Below are 21,431 nucleotides of genomic sequence, written 5' to 3' on the forward strand. Positions count from 1 at the left end.
AATATGAAATATGTTTCACCCATGGAATATTACTCAGCCATAAAAAGATTGAGATCTTGCCATTTTCAACAATGTGGATGGACCTAGAGAGGATATTCTGCTAAGTGAAATAAGTCAGACTAAGACAAATGTCATATCATTTCACTTGTGTGTGGAAACTAAACAACCAACCAACCAAACAGAAATAGACTCATAAATACAAACTAGTGGTTGCCAGAGGGGTAGAGGGTAGGGGGTGGGAAAAATAGGTGAAGAGGATTAAGAGGTACAAACTTAACAGTTACAAAACAAATCATGGAGAGGCACCTGGGTGGCTCAGTCAGTTAAACATTGGACTTTGGCTCAGATCATGATCTCACGGTTTTGTGAGCTCAAGCCCCGCTTCAGGTGAGCCCCGCTTATCTCCCCCCCCCCCCTCCTTCCCTCTTCACCCCTTGTGGGATTCTCTCTCTTACCCTCCCTATCTGCTCCTCGCTCACTTGCACCCTCTCTCAAAAAAGCAAAAACAAAAACAAGCCAAAATACGTCATGGAGATGAAAGGTATAGCATAGGGAATATAGTCAATGTCGTAGTAATGTATGGTGACTAAACTTACCATGATGAGCATTATGTAACGTATAGAACTGTTGAAATATTGTGTTGTACACCTGAAATTAATATAACATTATATGTCAATCATATTTCAATAATTTTTTTTTAAAAAAGAATGCCATTTCTCTTAGGAGAGACCAGTATGACTTTGATCAGTCAGCTACATTGGTGTGAGTGAATTTCTTTCCCCTTAGGATCAGTCATCTGCCCAGGGCAGGGGCTGGACTGGTCCTTTAAGCTTCCAAGTTCTCAGCAGCACAGGCTTAGATGGGTGCAGGGCAGGCTCATTGGTGGTGGTGGTGAGCCCACCCTGGATGTACATACCAGGCTTTCAGAACTGTCTCTTCAGTTTTTGTGGTGTGAAACAGCTCAGTTCAGAGAAAGGAGTCTAGGCTTGGAGCCAGAGGGCCAGGGTCAGTGGGACCTTAAGCCAGTCATTTAACCTTCAGCTTTTGGGTCCCCGTTTATAAAATGAGGACCCTAGGTAGCTGTGAGGATCAGTTGAAAAGACTTTGGAAACTGCAAAGCATTCTGTAGTGTCCAGAGCCCAGCGTTGTTCCTTGCTGTTTTATCCCTTGCTTCTAGCGGTCCCAGTTCCCCGTGCTCCACATGGAGGTGATTGTGCATCTGCTGCTCCAGATCTCTGACGCCCTGAGATACTTGCATTCCCGGGGGTTTATCCACCGCTCCCTCAGCTCCTACGCCATCCACATTGTCTCCGCTGGGGAAGCAAGGCTGACCAACCTGGAGTACATGATGGAAAGGTGGGTGCTCTAGAGAAAGAATCTGATCTGGACAGGACTCTTCCTCATTGGTGGGCTGAACTCTTCATTTTTGGGGAAAGAGGTTTCCCAAATGCCTTGACCTGTCTGCCAACGTTAGAGGGACTTTAGGGAAGTTACTTCTGCTCAGGACATTATCATTTTAATGCACATTTAACAAGCAAGGAGCCCATATTAGCCAATATGTGTAAATGCCCTAACTATTCAACTCAAAATTTTAAGTGGCTTAATAAACCAAGGTGTGTTTCTCACTCACATTGCAGTCTAGTGTGTATATTGGGGCACCCATTGGGTTCTAGGTTCCTCCCATCCATGGTTCAGTTGTCCCCAAGTCTCAGTCCCCCACTGTGTCCTCTGCATTGCTGGTCAGTGAAGAGAGAACATGGAGGGGCACATGGTGTTTAAGGTCCAGTCTGAATTGGCTAAGTCATGGCTTCCCACTTTGCAGTCACCTCTGCACTGCAGAGAGGCTGGGAAATGTGCCATAGCTGTGCATCTTGGAAGGAGAGAGAAGGTGATGGGTGCTGATGAGCCTCACAATTGGTCACACCTCCTACTCCTGGGCCAGGTGCTTGGCTAGGTGGGCACTAAGGCCATTCCCTGCCTTCAAGGGCCTAAACACAGTGAGGTAGGTGGAGACAAACCAACACCCTCATTCAGGGTTGGTGGATGGCATTCATTTCCTTGTTGGCAAGAGTCAAAGTCCTCCAGAGAGTTGGGGGCATGTGCCATCTCCTGCCCCTAGGTTCTGGAAGGCAGAGGATCTCCTCTGTGCTTCTGTGCTGCCTTCTGCCTTCTGAGCCTCAGCCCGTTGTTGGTTCTGCTCTGCTGTGAAGCTTGAGCCACTGGGCAGAGCTCATGATCAGACCTGCCTATGTTGGCTTATCCTTGCCCCCACCAACCCACCAATCACTGAAGCTTTGTTTCGGAGGCTCTCTGCTGGTCATTCCTTCTTGCATACCCTCTAATGTTTTTCTCACTATGTGAAAAGCTCTATGAGGGCAGGGATTTCCGTTTTTTTCTTTAAATGTTTTGTTTATTTTTGAGACAGACAGAGAGAGCATGAGCAGGGGAGGGGCAGAGAGAGAAAGGGAGACACAGAACCTGAAGCAGGTTCCAGGCTTCAAACTGTCAGTACAGAAACCAATGCAGGGCTCAGACCCACGAACTAGGAGATCATGACCTGAACGGAAGTCAGAAGTTTAACCCGCTGAGCCACCCAGGTGCTCCAGGGATTTCCATTTTATCCATTGCTGTATCTCAAATGCCTAGAGCAGGCCTTCATGTGGTGGGCACTCCGCATATGTTTTTTGAATGAATGAAACAGAAAGTCTTGCTTCCCAAACCACGCATGCCCTTAGTCCTTTAAGGGGGGAATTGGTTGTGTTTGGCTCTGTGGACCTTGGTGGAGAGTTTTTATTTTATCCTAAGAACATTGGGATGCTTGAAGGGCTTTCTTTCTTTCTTTCTTTCTTTCTTTCTTTCTTTCTTTCTTTCTTTCTTTCTTTCTTTCTTTATTTATTTATTTATTTATTTATCGGATGGTGTCATGGATGATTGACAGGCTAAGATCCTTCTCGTTCCTACATGTGAAGAAGGGGCTGAGAGGAGACAGGAGAGAGGCAGGGAAGCAGTTAGGGTGTAACTGTAGTACTTGTCCACATGAGAACTGGTAGAGGCCAGACAGCTGTCCCCAGTTGAGCTGCACAGCCTCGGATCAAGTCCATTCTCAGTTCCAGTGAAAACCTTTCAGTGTCTCCCCATTGCCTACATGATTTAAGTCCAGGCACTTTGCAGGGTGTGGAAGCCTTCCAACGTGAGGCTCTACCCACAGTGCCAACCTTCTCACTTCCCATTCCCTGCTTGGCCCTCCAAAGCCTCTTTCAGTATAGGCCACCTCTCAGTGAATAACTTGCCTGTTTATCCTTTAAATTTTCCTCAGGCACAGTCTCTCACCACACCCGTGAAGCCTGTACTGAAGTTCTGGTCCCTGAGTACTTAGCATATTCCTTTCCTCTACAGCTATGTGTCTGTCCCACCAGATGGTGACCTTTGAGAGGGCAGGAAGGGTGCATGTTCATTTTCAGCTCAGGACCTGTCATGTAGTAAGTCCTCGGTATTTGTTGGTTAAGTGAACAGATGAGTGTAGATGATGGGAAAACTCGAAATTGTTCAGAATGGGATTGGTCACTTTGGCTATGTGCTCAGCAGCAGTGAAAGCTAAGGCGTTTGGACATTTTTGTCTTCCATAACAAAGGCTTTTCAGGAAGCCTGTGAAAGAATACAATCTATTTGCTGGTGATGGAGCACCATCTGTTGTTTACATGGAGGTATAACAGTTTCTTCTGCCTGAGCTCTCTGTAGAAATGTGAATCCTAGAGTGAACTAGAACTTTGGAGATGCCCCAGCCCAATCTTGTCTTTTACAGATGAGGAAACCAAGGCCCAGAGAGGTGAAGAGCTGGTCTGAAGTTACCCAGCTATGGCTACAACCAAGTGGTAGAGGACGTTTCCTGGCTATCAGGAGAGAATGGATCAGAGGTTGAGGATAGGAAGCCCAACTAGGAGGCCACTGTGTAGGGTGTGGTGGTGACTACAGAATCAGAATAGAAGTGAAAAATGTGAGATGCATTGAGAAGCTGGTGTTCATAAATTGGTCAAATGAGGGGCTGGGAGATAACTGAGTAGGAAGGTGTGTGTTTCCTTTTGGGTTTGCTGACCTCAGAATGGAATTTCAGGCAGAAATGTCAGTCAGCAAGCAGTTACAGCCACAACGGCACATCCTTCTTTGACAGCTGATAACATGAGCTGGGATCCAAGAATCCAAAATAGCTTTCAATTCCACGTTTATTTTTGGAAACATTTTATTTGTTGAATGTCATTGTCAAGGGTAACACTCCATCTCATGGTATGAAAATGACAGAGCAGTTTTTCTTATTCTTCAACTCCTTCTTAATGGAATCTTTAGAGCTGGGATTGACCTTTGCAAGTGGTATCACATAGCTGTAGCCAAATGTAATTTTAATGATGTCAGAGCTGAAGCTTAGAAAAATAACTGCCCCAGAATGATAGCCAGAAAAGAAGCGCCACCCCCCACCCCCCTACGACTAGCTTTAACAGAGAGGAAAGGAGGATTATAGGAGAAGAAGGTGAGTGGAAGTAAAAGAGAAAGGATATAAATACTGGTTGTAAGTGACTTACCCTTATCTGAACCTTAGACAAGCCTAAGAGGCCTGAGAATGTAGTGAGTGTTTCCCTTGGAGAATCAGCCTGTGAAGTGAAGAGCCAAACATACTAGGTCTTCAGAGTATATCTCTGGTGGGAAAACACTCCATTGCTTTTCCTGTGATATTGGCATGCTTGTATGCTGTTCACATTATACTAGGCCACATCTAACTATTTAGCAATACAACCAAAAAGTCAATACCAGCTTTCATTTCATGATTTCCTGAACTCACTGCCATCTACCAAAAGCTCTGCTGGAAGAAATATTATTTAGGGAGGTTTGCTCAAAGTCCAAGAAGCCCATCCCATCCTCAAATCTGGCCTTCACCAGCCCAGCAAAGAACTTCTGGTCACTTGCTTTAAAAAAATTTTTTTTAATGTTTATTTTTGAGGTGGGGGGAGGGACAGAGCATGAGTGGGGGAAGGGTCAGGGAAAGACGGAGACACAGAATCCGAAGCAGGCTCCAGGCTCTGAGCTGTCAGCACAGAGCCCAATGCAGGGCTTGAACTCATAAGCTGTGAGATCATGACCTGAGCCGAAGTCGGATGTTTAACCGACTGAGCCACACAGGTGCCTCAAAAACTTAATTCTTAACTTAGCAGTCCTCAGTCTTTACCAAATGCCTACCATAACATTCATATTAATAACTTACTTGCATAGTGCTTTATGGCTCAGAGTGTTCTCCACATGCAAGGTCTCATTAGATTTTCATGACACCTGTAGATGGAAGTGGGCGCTAACTTCACCCTGAGGACTCTTGTTGGCTCAGCAGATATTGAGGATGCTATGACTTAGTTCTCAAGGAGTCTAGTTGGGACCCAGTTGAGTTTTTCAAACACATCAGTGAACCTTTGAGTGTTGAACTGAAAGGACTTGTTCCCAAGAGGGCAGAGTTCAGAAGAGAAGCAATCACAGGAATTGGAGGAGTCCCACAAGGGACTTTGATAAAGCAGATGGAGCTTGAGGGGGGTCTTGACAGAGTCTTAAGTAGGCATTGAGGCCCTCATGTAAGTTTAGAGATACATGATATAAAAGACAGATAAGGTGCCTCTTCTCATGGAGCTGACTCTAGCAGAGGGGAGACAGATAATAAACAGTAAGTAAATGAACAAAACTTCAGATAATATGTGCTCTGAAGCCAATAAAACAGGACTACAGGTGGTCAGGGAAGGCCTTTCTGAAGAGGTAATTTTCAAGCTAATACCTTTCTTATAAGAAGCAGCCAGTCAAGCTAGGATCTCTGGGCAGAGCATGGCATGCAGAAGAAGCCAGTTTCCAGTGCAAAGACCTGAAATGGTGATGTACTTGGCATGCTGGAGAAACTCAAAGAGAGCCCCCGTGACTTGAGTGAGAGAGAGCCAGATGAGGTTGAGGGTGGGCAGGGCCCACTCAGGTAGGTTGAAACAGCAGGCAGCGAGGGTTAGCTTAGGGTCTAGCTGGGTTTCTAGAAGCTCAAGGAGGTTGCCAGTCTTCAGAGGTAGATGTTTCACAGAGGTACTGTGTGATGGTCATGATGATCCTTTAAGACATGAGCCTGACCTTGTGTTTCCTTCTGTAGCCAGGATGGACGTGTACACAGGGACCTTACTCGAGTGCCCCTCCCAACCCAGCTGTACAACTGGGCTGCCCCGGAGGTGATCTTAGAGAAGGCAGCCACAGTGAAGTCGGACATCTACAGCTTTTCTATGATCATACAGGAGATTTTAACAGGTAGATCCAAGAGCACATTCACTATGACCAGAGTCTCTACTCTTAGGTTGGGTTTTTTTCTTTTTTTTCACAAGAGTTACTTTTATGAAAATTCAGAACATAGGAAAAAGAGATTTCTTCACGGAAACTTCTTTGTACTTAATAGAAGATATGAGGTGATTGTCCAGAAATCTGTTTTGACTTGTTCTTTGAGACTCAGCAAAGCCAACCTATCCTCCTATTAGTGGTGATGCATTTAATCCAAGCAAAGTTGTTTTTTTTTTTTAATGTTTATTTATTTATTTATTTATTTTATTATTTTTTTTTTTTAATTTTTTTTTCAACGTTTTTTATTTATTTTTGGGACAGAGAGAGACAGAGCATGAACGGGGGAGGGGCAGAGAGAGAGGGAGACACAGAATCGGAAACAGGCTCCAGGCTCCGAGCCATCAGCCCAGAGCCTGATGCGGGGCTCGAACTCATGGACCGCGAGATCATGACCTGGCTGAAGTCGGATGCTTAACCGACTGCGCCACCCAGGCGCCCCAATGTTTATTTATTTTTGAGAAAGAGAGCGCGTGAGAAGGGGAGGAGCAGAGAGAAAGGGGGACAGAGGATCCGAAGTCAGTTCCACGCTGACAACAGCAAGCCTGATGGGCCTGGACTCACGAGCTGTGAGATCATGACCTGAGCCAAAGTCAGGCGCTCAATCGACTAAGCCACCCGGGTGCCCCAATCCAAACAAAGTTTTTAAACTGAATATTGCTGTCAGTGCTTAGGGGTCTCTGTGAGGTGCCCTTTAAGAACTTGTAAATGAGGGGAAAAGACTGGCCTCTGAGAAATAAACTATGAAACCAAACACACCTAGAGTTCAATGTGTATATAAGCAGTGTCACCTGACAGATATGGAAGCCATTCAATCCTTCAAGACCCTAATGCTAAGGAAGTGATCACATATCTGAAGATAGAAGGAATCTTTCAAGAGAGGGCGCACACACACACACACACACACACACACACACACAGTAAAACCACATTCACTGAGGAGGTGAGTGTTCCCTCTCATTTAGCAGTGTTTACAGTCTGAGAGGCAAAACCACACCTTCCATGAGAGGAGTGCATTGAGCTGCCCATCCTGATGCCATGAAACATTTCCTGTGGTCTCCAGGTCTGCCAGCAGGGAGCCCACATGTACATAATTCTGACAGTGCTTGTTCCTGTCTCCGTAGCAGGGATTTCCCTGGTAAATGGGTAAAGTGGTTTCTTGTCTATGACTGGTCATCCAGATAGTTTTTTCTATAAAGAGAAATTAATGTTTAAAGGGGTTGAGTGACTTAACTAAGGTTACCCCAATTACCCAATTTTACATGATTTCTTCTGTTTTTAAAACATGATTTCTTTATGTTACTTTTTCCTGTGACCTTTTCTTTACCAGATAACATACCCTGGAATGGCTTAGATGGCTCAGTTATTAAAGAAGCCATAGTCTTGGGAAATTATTTAGAAGCTGATGTAAGGCTTCCAAAACCTTATTATGATATTGTTAAGTCAGGCATCCAGGTCAAGCAGAAAGACCGAACTATGAACCTTCAAGATATCCGGTACATTTTGAAGAACGACTTAAAGGTAAGCTCTGAAGCTGTTAGGACTTTATTTCTGCTTACTCGTCACAGAGGCATAGGGGGTTAGAGACAAGGAAGAAGCTAGTTGAAAGAAGTTTTGGAAATCCTCATTTCATCATATCCTTTCTGTGCTCCCAAGAAAAGGAGCTGCTAACTGCTTCACTTGGTTAGGGCAGCAGGAAATTGATGAGGGGGGCTGGAGAAGGTTGGCACATAGTAGAGGTATCCTGTAGGCACATAATGCTATTCAGTGACTGGAAGCTATTGTTATTATTTAAAAAATATTAGGGGTGCCTGGGTGGCTTAGTTGGTTGAACGTCTGACTCTTGATTTGGCTCAGGTCATGATCCCAGGGTCATGGGATAGAGCCCCATGTCTGGCTCCTTGCTGAACGGAGATTAAGATTCCCCCCCCCCATCTCACCCTCTGCCCCTCACTCCTGCTCATGCTCTCTCTCTAAAATTAAAAAAATATATATCAGTAATAACAATGAATTAGCCAATTTGGATTACAGTCAGTCTACCCAACAGGAAGAAGAAGTTTATTTGATACCTAGACCTGCTTAAAAAATACTAGTGACATTCAGATAATTGCAAATATGTCCTTGATGATATTTCCCTTATTATAGGATTTTCTCGGAGCCCAGAGAACTCAGCCAACTGAGAGCCCCAAGATGCAGAGATATGAACTCCATCCTGATGTCAATGTTTGTCTAGGACTGATGTCAGAACATTTGAAAGAGACCCCTAACTTGGAAATAAAAGAGCTAAAGGAAACGGGTATGGCCTTAACCCACAGGTTAAGCATTAATTGACATGAATGGGTTCCAAGAGTTGCAGGCTACAACTAATCAACTCCTCCAGACTGTACACATCACTTACACTGGGAAAAGATTGATGCCTTCAAGAAAAATCAAGATCCTTGAAATTACTAAGTTAAATATTTTTGACTCCAGAACTAAGCAGTAACAGCCAGTTTATTTCTAGTATGATTATTCTTAGGAATTTATTTAATTGCTTCACAAATAAAAACGGTGATTTTTTAAAAAGTTAATTTCATTTTGAGAGAGAGGGAGAGAGAGAATCTCAAGCAGGCAGAGCCCGACATAGGGCTCAATATTATGAACTGTGAGATTATGACCTGAGCCAAAATCAATAGTCAGATGCTTAACTGACTGAGCCAGCCAGGCATCCCCCAAAATGGTGATTTTTATATTTAAAACTATTATCTGTTCATTATAGAAAACTTGAAATCATACAAAGAAGAAAATTACTTATTTTAATTCTGCCACTTAGAAATAATTTGTTAATATTTTGGTGTTTCCCTCCAAGCTTTTCATATAGTTTTATAGCTTTGTTCGTACATTTAGAAATCTTAGGGGCACTTGGGTGGCTCAGTCGGTTGAGTGTCTGACTTCAGCTCAGGTCGTGATCTCGCAGTCAGTGAGTTTGAGCCCCGCATTGGGCTCTGTGCTGACAGCTCAGAGCTTGGAACCTGCTTTTGGATTCTGTCCCCCTCTCTTTCTGCTTCTTCCCCGCTCGTGCTCTGTTCTGTCTCTCAAAAATGAATAAACGTTAAAAAAAAAACGAAATCTTAGAATGCAGAGCTGAAAAGGACCTTGCAGTCATCTGGGTTAATATCCTCATATTCCAGATGAGAACACTAAAGTTGAGAGAGGTTATGGCTTGCTCAGGATTCCAGAACTTACTAAAGAGCTGGAATCCAGGCCAAGTGACCATTCTTTCTGCCTCTCTTTGGACAGGGCTGGAGGCCTCCAGAATGACCTCCCACAAGCTTTCATTACTTTGGCTCCTCCATCCCATTCTCTGGGAGCTGTATACCATCAACCAGAGGTGATGGGTGATCAGTTCTAGTGGTATTTTTTGAATTAATTATTCTTCCCATTATGTAGTGGCTTCTCGAGCAGTGTCTTGGCTACTTTTATCAGATGCTCGCCAAGAGCATAACTTTAACTGACATGAATATTCAAACTCCTGTGTGTGTAAAGAAAGCTATGAATTTAGTTTTTAAGATTCAGGGGCCTGTAATTTGCATGTCCTGATAGTTAGGCATGTTTTGAACACATTGTAACTTAAGCTTAGAACATTTTCCCCAGGGTTTGACCCCTCCCCAATTTTCTACCTCAACTCATGTCAAAATGGGAATTTTCATCTCTTAGAAATACTCCCTCACCTTCTGGGAGCGTATCTTGTAGTCTTCCACACCTGGGAAGGGAATGGGAAACTAAAAAGTTTCTTTCTCCATTCTCATATCGCTGGAGCAACATGCTAAGGCTGCTAAGTTGCTGCATGTGATCACTTTAATCCGTTGCATGTTGCCACTCTTTCCAGCAGGCAGTCGGCTTCATTCACCCACGGAGAAAGCAACACCAGATCCTCAGGTCCTAGATCCAGGTCTGATGGCCAAGGAGACTCAGAACCGAGATGCTGCTTCTCCTGCCTGCTCTGTGATGGAAGAGGACGCCAGGGGGCCCAGCCCAGGTCAGGCTAGCCTCTGCAGCTTTGAAATCAATGAAATCTACTCAGGCTGCCTGGACAGGGGAGATAACACGAAGGAGGAGCCCCCAGGAACTGATTCATCTGTTGTGGGAGCTGGACCAAGCCAAGCAGATGAACTAAAGTCCATGGAAGAAGAGTTGGAAAAGATGGAGAGAGAAGCATGCTGTTTTTATGATGAGGACGAGAGCTCTTCAGAAGCTGACACAGAGCTCTCCTTTGAGGACTGGGATTGGCAAAATGGTTCTCTTAGTTCACCCAGCCTACCTGAGCTAGCCAGAGAAGCCAAGGGCAATGGGAGCAATAGGTGCATGACCGAGGAGTACATCAGTAAGTGTGTGCTGAATCTGAAGATTTCACAGACATTAATGTACCAGAATGCCGATTTGCTGAGGAATACTGAACAGAAAATTGATAAACTTGAGATGATACAAAAGGGGCAGGAGGAGTACAGGTCTTTGTGGGCTTCTTCAAGAGAGTTTACAAACATTTATGACTCACCTTCAGCCTTGGGCCCCCCAGCTTCCACCTATGTTCCACCTGTCATGCAGCTGCCGAGAGGCCAGCAGCTGGACCCCAGTGGCAATTGCCAAACCCTGACAAGATCTTCCATGGTGAGAGACTTTCAAGGAGGACATTTTGGCAAAAGGTCCAGGAAAAGAAGTGACTGTGGCTGGAAACCTGTCATCCAAGTCTCTGAAGAAAGCACTGGGGATCAGTCAGAGAAGAGCCATCAGGTACAGCTAAGTGGGAGGCAGGGCAGCGTGAGCAGGATCTGGAACATGATTCAGCATAGCCCCTAATCCATGTGAAAGGACTAACCTAAATACAACCAACTCATAGTGGGGTCCTCTTGGCTTTGGGAAATAAGGCCTCTAGGATGGAATTCCAAGGTAGATACTCTTCATCTCTCATTCCAAACCCAACATACAGCCCATGTTCTTTGTAATCCATGCATCAGATTGAACTATTTGAAATTGCTGTCTTATAGGTCAAAATATTCAAGTATTGACAATTATACGTGGTTCAACTTACTAAATATGGTATCTTGGGCCGGTATTAATCCCCATTCTAAATTGTTTAGTCACTCATTTACTCACTCATTCAATAAACATTTATAGAGCCAGAGGCTATGCATTAGACTCTGGGATATGATGATGCATGACCCACAGACTCTACCTATGAGTAGCCCCAGTATGGGACAGATGGACCTGGTCATCAAAGAAGACACCTCAAAGAAGGCGAGAAGATACCATGGGAGCTGGCTTGGCAGGTGTAGCTTGAGGCTTAGTGAGGTTGTAGCTCTTCCATGAGCTCCTTAAGGACAGGGTCTGTGTCTTACTCATTCTGTGTCCTAGCAAGGGTGCCTGGCACATAGTAGGTACTTGGCAAATGGTCACTGAGGGAATGAATAAATGAATGAGTCTGAACAAGTTCACACATGGAATGCTGGCTGCCTCTTGAACCAGGATTTTAGAGATGGATCAACCCCATCATTTTACAGAGTATGAAGCTCAAGTTCAGTGCCTTAAACTTCCTAATGTCCAGGTGTTACAGAGGTGGGGTTGAGGTAGGAGAGGTCAGCCTCATTTAGAAGGAGGACTTTTTACTGAAATTATTTAGAATTGCTGGCCTGCAGTGATAAAAAGCTGGCCAGCTTTTAGTGGGTTTTATTATAGTTTAAAAATTCTCTACCTGTAGTACATCCTTTAATTGCCTGCACAGGGCAGACAGCAACCCTCGCCACCCCCCCCCCCCCCCCCACCTTACTACACTACTGCCAAGGCTCACAATTGATTAGGGGCAGATTTCTTCACTCCTAGTTTAGTGTTCTTTCACTGTGCCCTGCTGAATGTCAGACTTCAGTCCTCACTTAAAACATTTGGAAAAGTGTTGGCATTTTTTTTTTTTTATAAAAAGAAGGCACAAAGAACTTACTTAGACTCTAATTTCTGTTTATGTTGAAATTTCAAATTCATTAGAAAACTATTAGAAATAAGTTTTCTTGGTGCTCCTGGGTAGCTCAGTTTGTTGAGCATCCTACTGTTGGTTTTGGCTCAGGTCATGATCCCAGGGTCATGGGATTGAGCCCTCTGTCAGGCTCCATGCTGAGTGTGGAGCCTACTTAAGATTCTCTTCTTGCTCTCTCTCTCTCTCTCACTCTCACTCTCTCACTCCCTCTCTCCTCTCTTCCCCTCCTTCTCTCTCCTATCCCCCCTCCCTCCTCCACCTCCCCTGCCAGCCATCTCTCTCTCTCTGTCTCTCTCTCTCTCAAATAATAATAATAAAAAGGTTCCTTGTATGTTATGTTTTGGTTATTTATCACTATGTAATAACAGCAACAAAAACCCAAACTTCGTGGCTTAAAACAATAATTTATTTCTCACAATTCTGTGGGTCAGAAATATGACAGGGCTTACCTGGTGATTCTCTCTGTGTGGCATGGGCTGGGATCACTCTCCTGACTGTATTCAGCTGGAGGCTGGGATAGGCAAGAAGGTTCAAGGCCTCATTGGCATGCCTGGTGCCTTGGCCTCCTCCAAGCGGCCCCTCTCTGCACTTGGCTTCTCATCATCCAATAAATAATCTCATCCAAGCTTCTCTACAGCATGGCAGCTGCCTTCCCAAGTGAAAGCTGAAACTGCTAAGCCTCTTTAAAAACTAGTCCCAGCCCTAGGACAGTATTACTGCTGCTACTTTCTGTTGGTCAAAGCCGCAAGGCCAGCCCAGATTCAAGAGGAGGGAAATAGGTTCCAGCTATCTTGTGGCAGTGTGGACAACAAGGGAAGGAATTCATGGCAAGCCTCATTGAAAACCATCTAGTAATACATATGACTATGGATAAAACAATTGTACCATATTGAATTTTTCTTTAAAAAATTTACCTTGCTTTTCTAGCATAATCACGGAATAAGGCATTTCCATCTAAATGGATTTTTCAGTTAATTGAAATCCATTAATTTATCAGTTCTTAAATTTTTAATCATACTAAATGAAAACATTACAAACTTCCCATTATCCTAAATACCTATTTTGAATATATTCTAATCTTTCCTTGGTGACCATGACATTTTTCAGAACATCTGTTACTTGATGCTCCATGATAAAGTTGTTGCCCTTAGCCCCTGCTAAGGAATCTTCTCCCCACACAGAGTCCTCTGGAGCTCATACTTTAGGGAGCTTATGATCATTTTTGCACATCCTCTCACTTTTAGGCATCTTGATGTCATCCCAAAATACCACATTTGTTGTCTCAATTTGCCGAAGGTTAGGAAGTACAATGAACTAAGTTTGTTAAACTTGGAATGAGCAGATCCAAAATTCTCTCTTTGGGATAAAATATACAGTGTTTAATTTACTTTTTTTTTTTTTTTTTTTTTTAGATAGAGAACATGAGTGGGGGAGAAGGGCAGAGGGAGAGACAGACACAGAGAATCTTAAGCAGGCTCCGTGTGGAGCCTGAGGCAGGGCTGGATCTCACGACCCTGGGATCATGACCTGAGCTGAAATCAAGAGTCGGACACTCAACTGACTGAGCCATACAGGCGCCTGTGATTTAATTTACTTCTATTTCCAAGTATTGTAGCTTTTATTTTAGTGTGCTTTATTTTCATAGCATCCTCACTGGTGGACTCAGATAGATACTACATCCCAGTTTTATGGATGAGGAAACTGAAGCACAAGACTTTCTTAGGTTATTCTGAGTAAGGGTTTGACTAGAACCCAGGGCCCCGGTTTCCTGCCACAAAGATTGCTGCCTCAATAATAATATAGGGGGAAGTTTTGGGATTTTTGATGTCTGTTTTGTCTGCTTATTCTTCACTTGCTCCCAGTCTGGATTGGGTTGTTGGGGGCCGGCTTCTCTATGTAAAAGACCTCCACGCAATATATGAGTTATTAGGTATGAAACATGAAAAGGGAAATCATCTTAGTAGGTTCAATTATTTCTGCACATTTAGCAAGAATGGCTTGAAAAATAGAATGTGAGAGTGAAGAGAAGAGGAATTCCTTCATCAAAGCACTGAAACATGTCTACTCTTTTTAAGCTGCCAACTTTTAGTGGACCTGGAAAACAGGGCACAAGTGAACAATCGCAGCCCTCTCAAGGAGCCAAGCACAGTTTGGAAAGAAACAGGAGCCCAAATACCAGCAGGTGGGTTAACATTTTGTTCTTAGACTCTCATGTGACCCCAAAACCACTTAATGATCTTCATGTGTCTTGTCACAAAGAGACTGTGAGTGATGAAAAACAGTAACACAGAAACAGATCTTGGCAGGTTTTCTCCTTTGAATGAGTGGAAGGAGCTGTGTAACGGGAACTTGTAGGAGAAAACATCAAAGGTAAAGGACCTGCAGGTTAATCAGAATTCATCATTTATCAAAAGCAAAGCACCTTGCCTTTCCAAAGCTACCAAAATTGTTTTTCTTATAAAAAGAGATGCCAGGTACCCCATTTGCCAGTGCTCCAGAAACCAAACTGTTTGGAAACCAGGGTTGTTCAAAATAAACATCCCTGACGTCGGAGCAGGGTTGAACAATACAACTGTTAACCATGCAGCTTCTGATTTCCAGCCAAATCAATGAAATGAATTGGCTTCAGCACATATCACAGGAAGGAGAGCATATGTGTACAGTGAGTTTTTAAGAACTTATGTAAAACATTTTATTTTGCATAGGGGCGATTATTAAAGGGCCAATAAGTGTGTTTCAAGATAGACTAGTCCATCAATTTCAGTTTTTCTTTTCTGTGGTTAAATGATTTTAATCCATGGTTTTGAAGTCAGTTCTGGAAAGAAGTAACTTTTTGTTTCTTTTCCAGTGTTGACTGAGACTAGCAACAAGAGTTTGCTGTTCCTTTCATGTTGGTAAATGTGTTCACTAAGGGAGTATCAAGGAGAATACCCAGACTTAGTTCAGTGTATGTTACCTTTACAAAGAGAATTACTGGAGAACCAACTAACTGGCACCAAAGGGGTTAGAGCTCACATCATTGAGAGAAGCAGATGCGGTGACAGTATAGGCATTAGGTGGTAAATCAAAGCCCCTATTCACCGTGTTCCCCCCAAAAAACAAAAAAACAGACCAAAGAAAAGTTTGACATTTTGCTGCCAATCCACCTAGTCTTTTTATATCTTTTTTAGATATAAAATTATAATGACGTGTAAACATATATAGGTACTTTTATATGCTGATTTTTTCCCCTTACATTAGAACAAGAGCATTATCTCACATTATTGGAAAACCTTCTGTGAACTCATAATTGTTGGATTTCCCCCATTGTTGAATTTTAGGTTGTGTTATTTTTTTGTCCATTTTGAATAGGGCCACAGTGACTTGTCAGTGCAACTGTTTCTGCACTTTGGAATTATGTCCTTGATGGATTGCCAGAAGTAGAGTTACTAGGTGAAGGGTTTAAACATTTTAAAGATAACTTGATAGCTGCTGTCAGATTGCTCTTTAAAGAAGCCAATCAGATTTGACCTTTCTAATTCAGTCTCTCTGCTTTCTGGTCCAGCAGGGAAGTAGGGCATTCAGGATAACAAGGAATTCATATATATGCCACAAGTCACACATTTTCAAAGGGTTAGTTTAATAGATGATAAGATACATATATAATCATGGATATGTAGAGGAAAAGAGATTCCCTTGTTTTTCAGATGAGGAAACCTTTGTACAGAGAGATTAAAGTGTGCCAAAGGCAGGCAGCTAGTTAGTGGTGGGTAGGGTCTGGAGCTCAGTGAAACTAAGCTGAAGATCTCTGAATGTTCTTCAGGTTCCCTGGTGCCTTAAGACCATGCTTACAATTGTTAGTTATTGTGCTATCACTGATATGCAGGTGGGCCTGTTATAAAAGAATTCTGAACAAAGGGTAGGAACAGTTACTGAACCATCACCTGTGTTCTGTGGCATTGTTGGGGTCGGGGGCTCTGCAATAGCTCAGGGACTAGAAGTCTGTCTACTGAAACTGTGTTTCAATTGTGGGGTTTCTTCTACCTCTGAAAAATTTTCAAGAGTACTTTTAGAATCATGAAATCTGAATTTGGAAACTGAAAAAAAACCTCAGAGGTCTTCTAGCCCAGTCCTTTCATTTCCTAGCCAGGGAAGGTCTAAAGAGTCTAGTGCCCGAACCAAGTTGACTCAGCTTAATAGTGTAGTTTTCCCTGTGCCAAGCCACCTGAAGGGACCTCTGGTGTCATCCAGCCCTGGCCAGGCCTCTACTAGGTAAGGAGTCTTGCTGTCGGAACGCTGGGGAGTCTGACACTCTCTGGTGGCAGGCAGGAGTCAGTGCAACCCCAGGAATGGCTCTGAGAGTAAAGGATGGTCCGGGTGGGCTGGAGCTGCAGGGCTCAGGGTTGTGTCAGGAACTTGAGCAAACTACTATATTTGTGTCTACCCTGTCCCCCCCCCCCCTTTATTTAATTTAGGATCAGTGTGGAATCTGTGTCTTCTGAAATCTGTCATACAAAGTTAAGAAATAACGAAGATGATGGAGAGGTACACTTAAAATGGAAATGTGAGTAAAACATCCTAAGTTCTGTTGGGCAAAATGAAATTTAAAGTATATTTCTAACCTGCTTGTTATCTCTAAGTACACAGCCAGTATTGCACCAGCCTCCCACATTCTTTTCTACTGTTGGATCATTCCAGTTTAAAAGCAAGGCTTTCTGGGGTGCCTGGGTGGCTCTGTTGGTTAAGTGTCTGACTCTTGATTTGGGCTCAGGTCATGATCTCACGGCTTGTGAGTTCAAGCCCTGTCAGGCTCCATGCTGACTTCTTAGGACTCTTTCTTTCCCTTTCTCTCCCTCTCTCTCTCTTTCTCTCTCTCTCAAAGTAAATAAACTTAAAAAAATACATTAAAAAAATAAAAGCAAGGCCTTTCTGGCTACAAATTACAGAAGGGAAATGCTTTTTTCTTCTTTCTTTTTTTACCATCTAGTCAGGAAAGATAACCTATGTCTTTTAACATTGTTTAAATGAACATATTTTGTGTTATTAGTCCAAAGAAAAGAGATTATCAAGTCCACCACTGTGTATACTGTTTTGTTCAGTGTTTTTTTTTTCTGGAAAAAACTTTTTTCATTTCTAGACTTTATAGGAATATTTCCATTATATATATATATATACACATATTATATATATATATCACTATATATATATATAGTATATACTATATATATCAGTATATAATACTGATGATTATAATACTAATATATATACATATGTATGTATACTGATGGATATTACATAACAACTATAGCAAAAACAGTACACGATATAGAAATTTAATATATAACATTCATTATTAAAGAACATTCAGTGTCACTTGGATATACCTTGTGGGCATTTTCCTTTCGTATCAGTTTTATCTTTAAAAGGGTACGATGTCTATGTATTTTAATACTAATGTTAAATGACATTAGCAAAAGTATAGAACATTTAGAATGAAGACACATGCACATAAGCACACACATATATACACACTCCCAAAATATGAACTCAGCATAGTCCAGAGAGGCTAGACAAACTCAAATAGAATCCTTTCCACTAGTTTCTACAGGCTGCAGATGTTATTTTCTTGTAAAATCTTCATAGCAGGAAGGTCTGTCTACAAGTTTTCTGCTACCTTCTACTCCAGAATTCAGAAATTAACTGAAATTCTGTCCTTCCGTGTTATCACTTCTTTTCTCTCCTCCCCTTCGAACCAAAAAGGGCAAGCTAAGGATGATGCAGTTCTACAAAGGCAATTACTGTGATAATATGAACTTTAAAAGTATTTTGTAGCTCTTCAAGAAGCAAAAGCTTTTGTCTCCAATGTTCACAGTTCTGTTTTAAATGCTACTTTTTCTCTGTCCAGTGGAGGTGAAAGAAATGGCAGAGAGAGCAGCCACCGGGCAGCTGGCAGTACCACCATGGCATCCTCAGAGTAGTGCGGCTTTAGAGGATGAAGTTAAAGATGAGCCTGATTCCCTGCTGCAGCCCCCGCTTGGGGACCCTGAGAAAGTGGGTTGGCAGTGCACTGTAGAGTATCCCAGGGAAAATGATGAGTCAAGAGAAAATGGCAAATGTAACAAAATGGGTAACAGTGACTGTGACAGTGACCAGCATGGCAAACAGCCTGGACCTCAAAGCTTCAACAGTAAGTGCAGTTGGAGGAATTGGGATGGTTGAGCTCTATCAAGTTATTAGCTCTCAAATATAAGTAAGCATCCTGGAATATTTCCTTTGCTTGGTCTTCTCCCCTTTCCCATATATCTGGGATCCCTGAATTCCAGGGGAAAACAGCATACCCTTTTGATTCCATTGTCCTTCCTGTAGGTAAAGAAAATCCAGAAATTCGTGAGTTTTTCTGTTACTGGAGCAGACCATTTGCTCAAAGGGAGAAAAATAATCTGTATACCATGACCCTGTTGTTAGCTCTAACCTGGCAAGGAGTTGAACCTTTTTTTTTTTTTTTTTTTTTTCACCTGAGTACAGTAGTAGATGGCCATTCCCTACTGCCTATTTCTTTGCATTTTCAGCCAGAAAAACTTCACTGGCTCCTAGAGATTCTGTGCTAGAGGAATCTAGAGACAAATGGCATTGACTGTCATCACTTTGTAGATTTGCAGGTTAAAACTGAAGGCTATGCATTTCTACCTGGTAATTTGCATGCAATCAGGGCATGGAATATTATTTCACAGTTGTTTACAAATCAAAGAAAGGTACATCTAAAATTTTCATTTATGTTAGGTAGAAAACCTACTGGCTTGAGGTCTTTTAGTATTTAGAATCTGTTCCTTATCAACCATCCCCCTTGAATGGGTGGGCCAAAGGATTGATGATACAGGACCACGTGTTGGGGCCAGGCCAAACTTACAGTCTCCACTTCCTGGACTGAACCTGACATATGGGACATGGCCATCCTTGGCAGAATATTCACAGATCTCTTCTCTCCTGCCACTCCTCTTCCCTTCCATGCCATCTGAATATCATGGAATGACTATGGCCCTGGTTGTGTTATAATCATTAGGTATCAGGCACCTGTCTCCCAGCAAAAATGTGTATCCAGAGCATAGTGAAGTCTTTCAAGCAAGTTCTGACGCATCTGTGGTCATTGAGAAATCTTACAGTGTAAGTAATATGGCCTGCAGAGCCAGGTTGAACCCAAGGACCTAATAAAGTAGAACTGAGTTGTTGTTATATATTATGACATTGAAATAATATCTATAGTAGTTCTTTTTTGTTGGAGTATGTGCTTCACATGAATGGAAAAGTATTTTCTCCCTGCCTAGATACTGTTTGAGTCAGTTCAACTCAAAGCATTGTGTATCTTGGGGCTTGGGTGGAACACAGACAAGTGTCAGATTCTGGAAACTCTTGAGCTTTCTTTCTAGCTGCGTAGATGATGAGACCAACTCTGGAATCACAGTGTGAGGTCAGGTATCAAAGCTCATGGCCCAGCAGGTGACTGAGGTCCAATTGGAGTAGGAAGAGCAAGGCCAGGGTTGTGATGAGAGGGCCTTCTTCACCTAGAGTGTCCTCTGAGACCCAAATTCAGCTCTCAGTAGAAGGAATGTGTTTCTGCCTGGCAACTGCACCTCAGCAGGATCTGTGCATTGAGGCTGCAGCCCTGCATCAGGGGTTTAACACATCCTTGAGGTATGTAATTGGGCCACAGTCCAGCCAGACTAAGGAACCAGAGTGTGTTATCGTTGTGATAGGAGGACACAGTCACTTAAAGAATATAAACAGCAACTGAAAATGAAATAATATAAAAATACAATTGTGATAACATTTGAGATCTTTCAAAGAACATACTATTATATTTAATCACGGCACACAAACCACCCACAGGACAATTTAGGACAGTTTATTCTTTTTCTCACATGGGGGCTGGAAGGATAGGCCATGTTAAGCATACTGGCTTGGCTGGAGAAGCAGGTCTGTCAGGGAAACGGGGAAGGTATGTGAGGCCAGGCTTGTCTGAGAAGTTTCAATTTGATACAAGAGGTGAAGGGGAGCAGCTGCCAAGTGTGCAGGAAGAGGAAGCATGTGGCAAAAGCAGCATCCAAGGAAATAAATCATAAAACCTCTGCAAAGGGATCATTGAAGGTGTGGAAAGAAGCTAGTTAGTTGCCTGTGCATGTGGTGATCAGGGCCTGAACATGGAGAAATAAGCAGAAAAGGAAGGGGTGGAATGGAGATGGTGAAGAAATAGCTGTTACTTTTGAATCTTCAAGTTTTATTTTTATTATCGAGATTGCATTGCTATTTTTAACATCATACTCCTTCACTTTTAAACTGTAGTGCCCAGGGGACTCCTTATTTTTGAGCGGCCTCAGCTTCCTCATCTGGAAGACGATGCCAACACATGGACTGCGTCTGTGGGTGTTCAAACTCAGTGCCAGCTTGAGTTGTCTAGGGCCTTTCTTCTTAGAATTTCAGAGCATAAAGGTCACCTAACTCCCTCCGCCTCCATTGTACAGATGAGGATGATGAGTCCCAGGATTTTCATTTGCCTCACTTGCTGCAACGGTTCACAGCTTGCTGTGGGGAAGGAAGGCAGAGGCAGGTGGTGCAAACAGGTGGGAGGGGGGCGGCCCAAGTGATTTTAGATAACCCCGTTATTAACACCGCATCCAACTATAAAGGGATTTGTTTACAATGAACACCGACCTAAAAGTGATTTCCTACATTATTAATAGGATCAGTCCATGCAATCAACTTGTTCACCAGAGTCTTCTGAGGATGTAACAGATGAATTTTTAACTCCAGACTATGAATATTTTCATTCTTCAACTGCTCAAGAAAACTTAGCTCTAGAGGTAAAAACCACAGTTTAGGGTAAAGTACTTTTCAGCTTTCTCTATTGCCTTATTTCTTTTAAATTATTTTTATTGAGAAAAATAGCTTACACATAAAAGCGTCTAATTTCGACTTAGTGTTTTCATGTGTTTTGAAAAGACATCTGAAAAATAAGATTTGTGAGAATGGAAAGTCATATGCAGTTTCTCCCAAAACTGTG

At 42.8% G+C, this 21,431-nt stretch overlaps 1 protein-coding gene across 7 annotated transcripts in view; it reads left to right on the forward strand.

The window, feature by feature from the left end:
- Positions 1–21,431, forward strand: part of TEX14 (testis expressed 14, intercellular bridge forming factor) — a 121,118-nt gene that overhangs the window by 74,792 nt on the left and 24,895 nt on the right. For 5 of the 7 annotated variants that reach the window (XM_042966043.1, XM_007086724.3, XM_042966042.1 and 2 more), the window contains 10 exons: positions 1,178–1,356; positions 6,158–6,309; positions 7,724–7,914; positions 8,539–8,689; positions 10,262–11,163; positions 14,473–14,579; positions 16,852–16,940; positions 18,282–18,563; positions 19,437–19,537; positions 21,112–21,231. In XM_042966043.1, coding sequence (XP_042821977.1) covers positions 1,178–1,356; positions 6,158–6,309; positions 7,724–7,914; positions 8,539–8,689; positions 10,262–11,163; positions 14,473–14,579; positions 16,852–16,940; positions 18,282–18,563; positions 19,437–19,537; positions 21,112–21,231 — 2,274 coding nt within the window. Of the gene's footprint in view, positions 1–1,177; positions 1,357–6,157; positions 6,310–7,723; positions 7,915–8,538; positions 8,690–10,261; positions 11,164–14,472; positions 14,580–16,522; positions 16,649–16,851; positions 16,941–18,281; positions 18,564–19,436; positions 19,538–21,111; positions 21,232–21,431 lie in introns of all 7 variants that reach the window. The other 2 variants (XM_042966045.1, XM_042966040.1) reach the window with 2 other exon arrangements.

The sequence above is a fragment of the Panthera tigris genome, chromosome E1 (genome assembly GCF_018350195.1).
Source record: "Panthera tigris isolate Pti1 chromosome E1, P.tigris_Pti1_mat1.1, whole genome shotgun sequence".
NCBI lineage: Eukaryota > Metazoa > Chordata > Mammalia > Carnivora > Felidae > Panthera > Panthera tigris.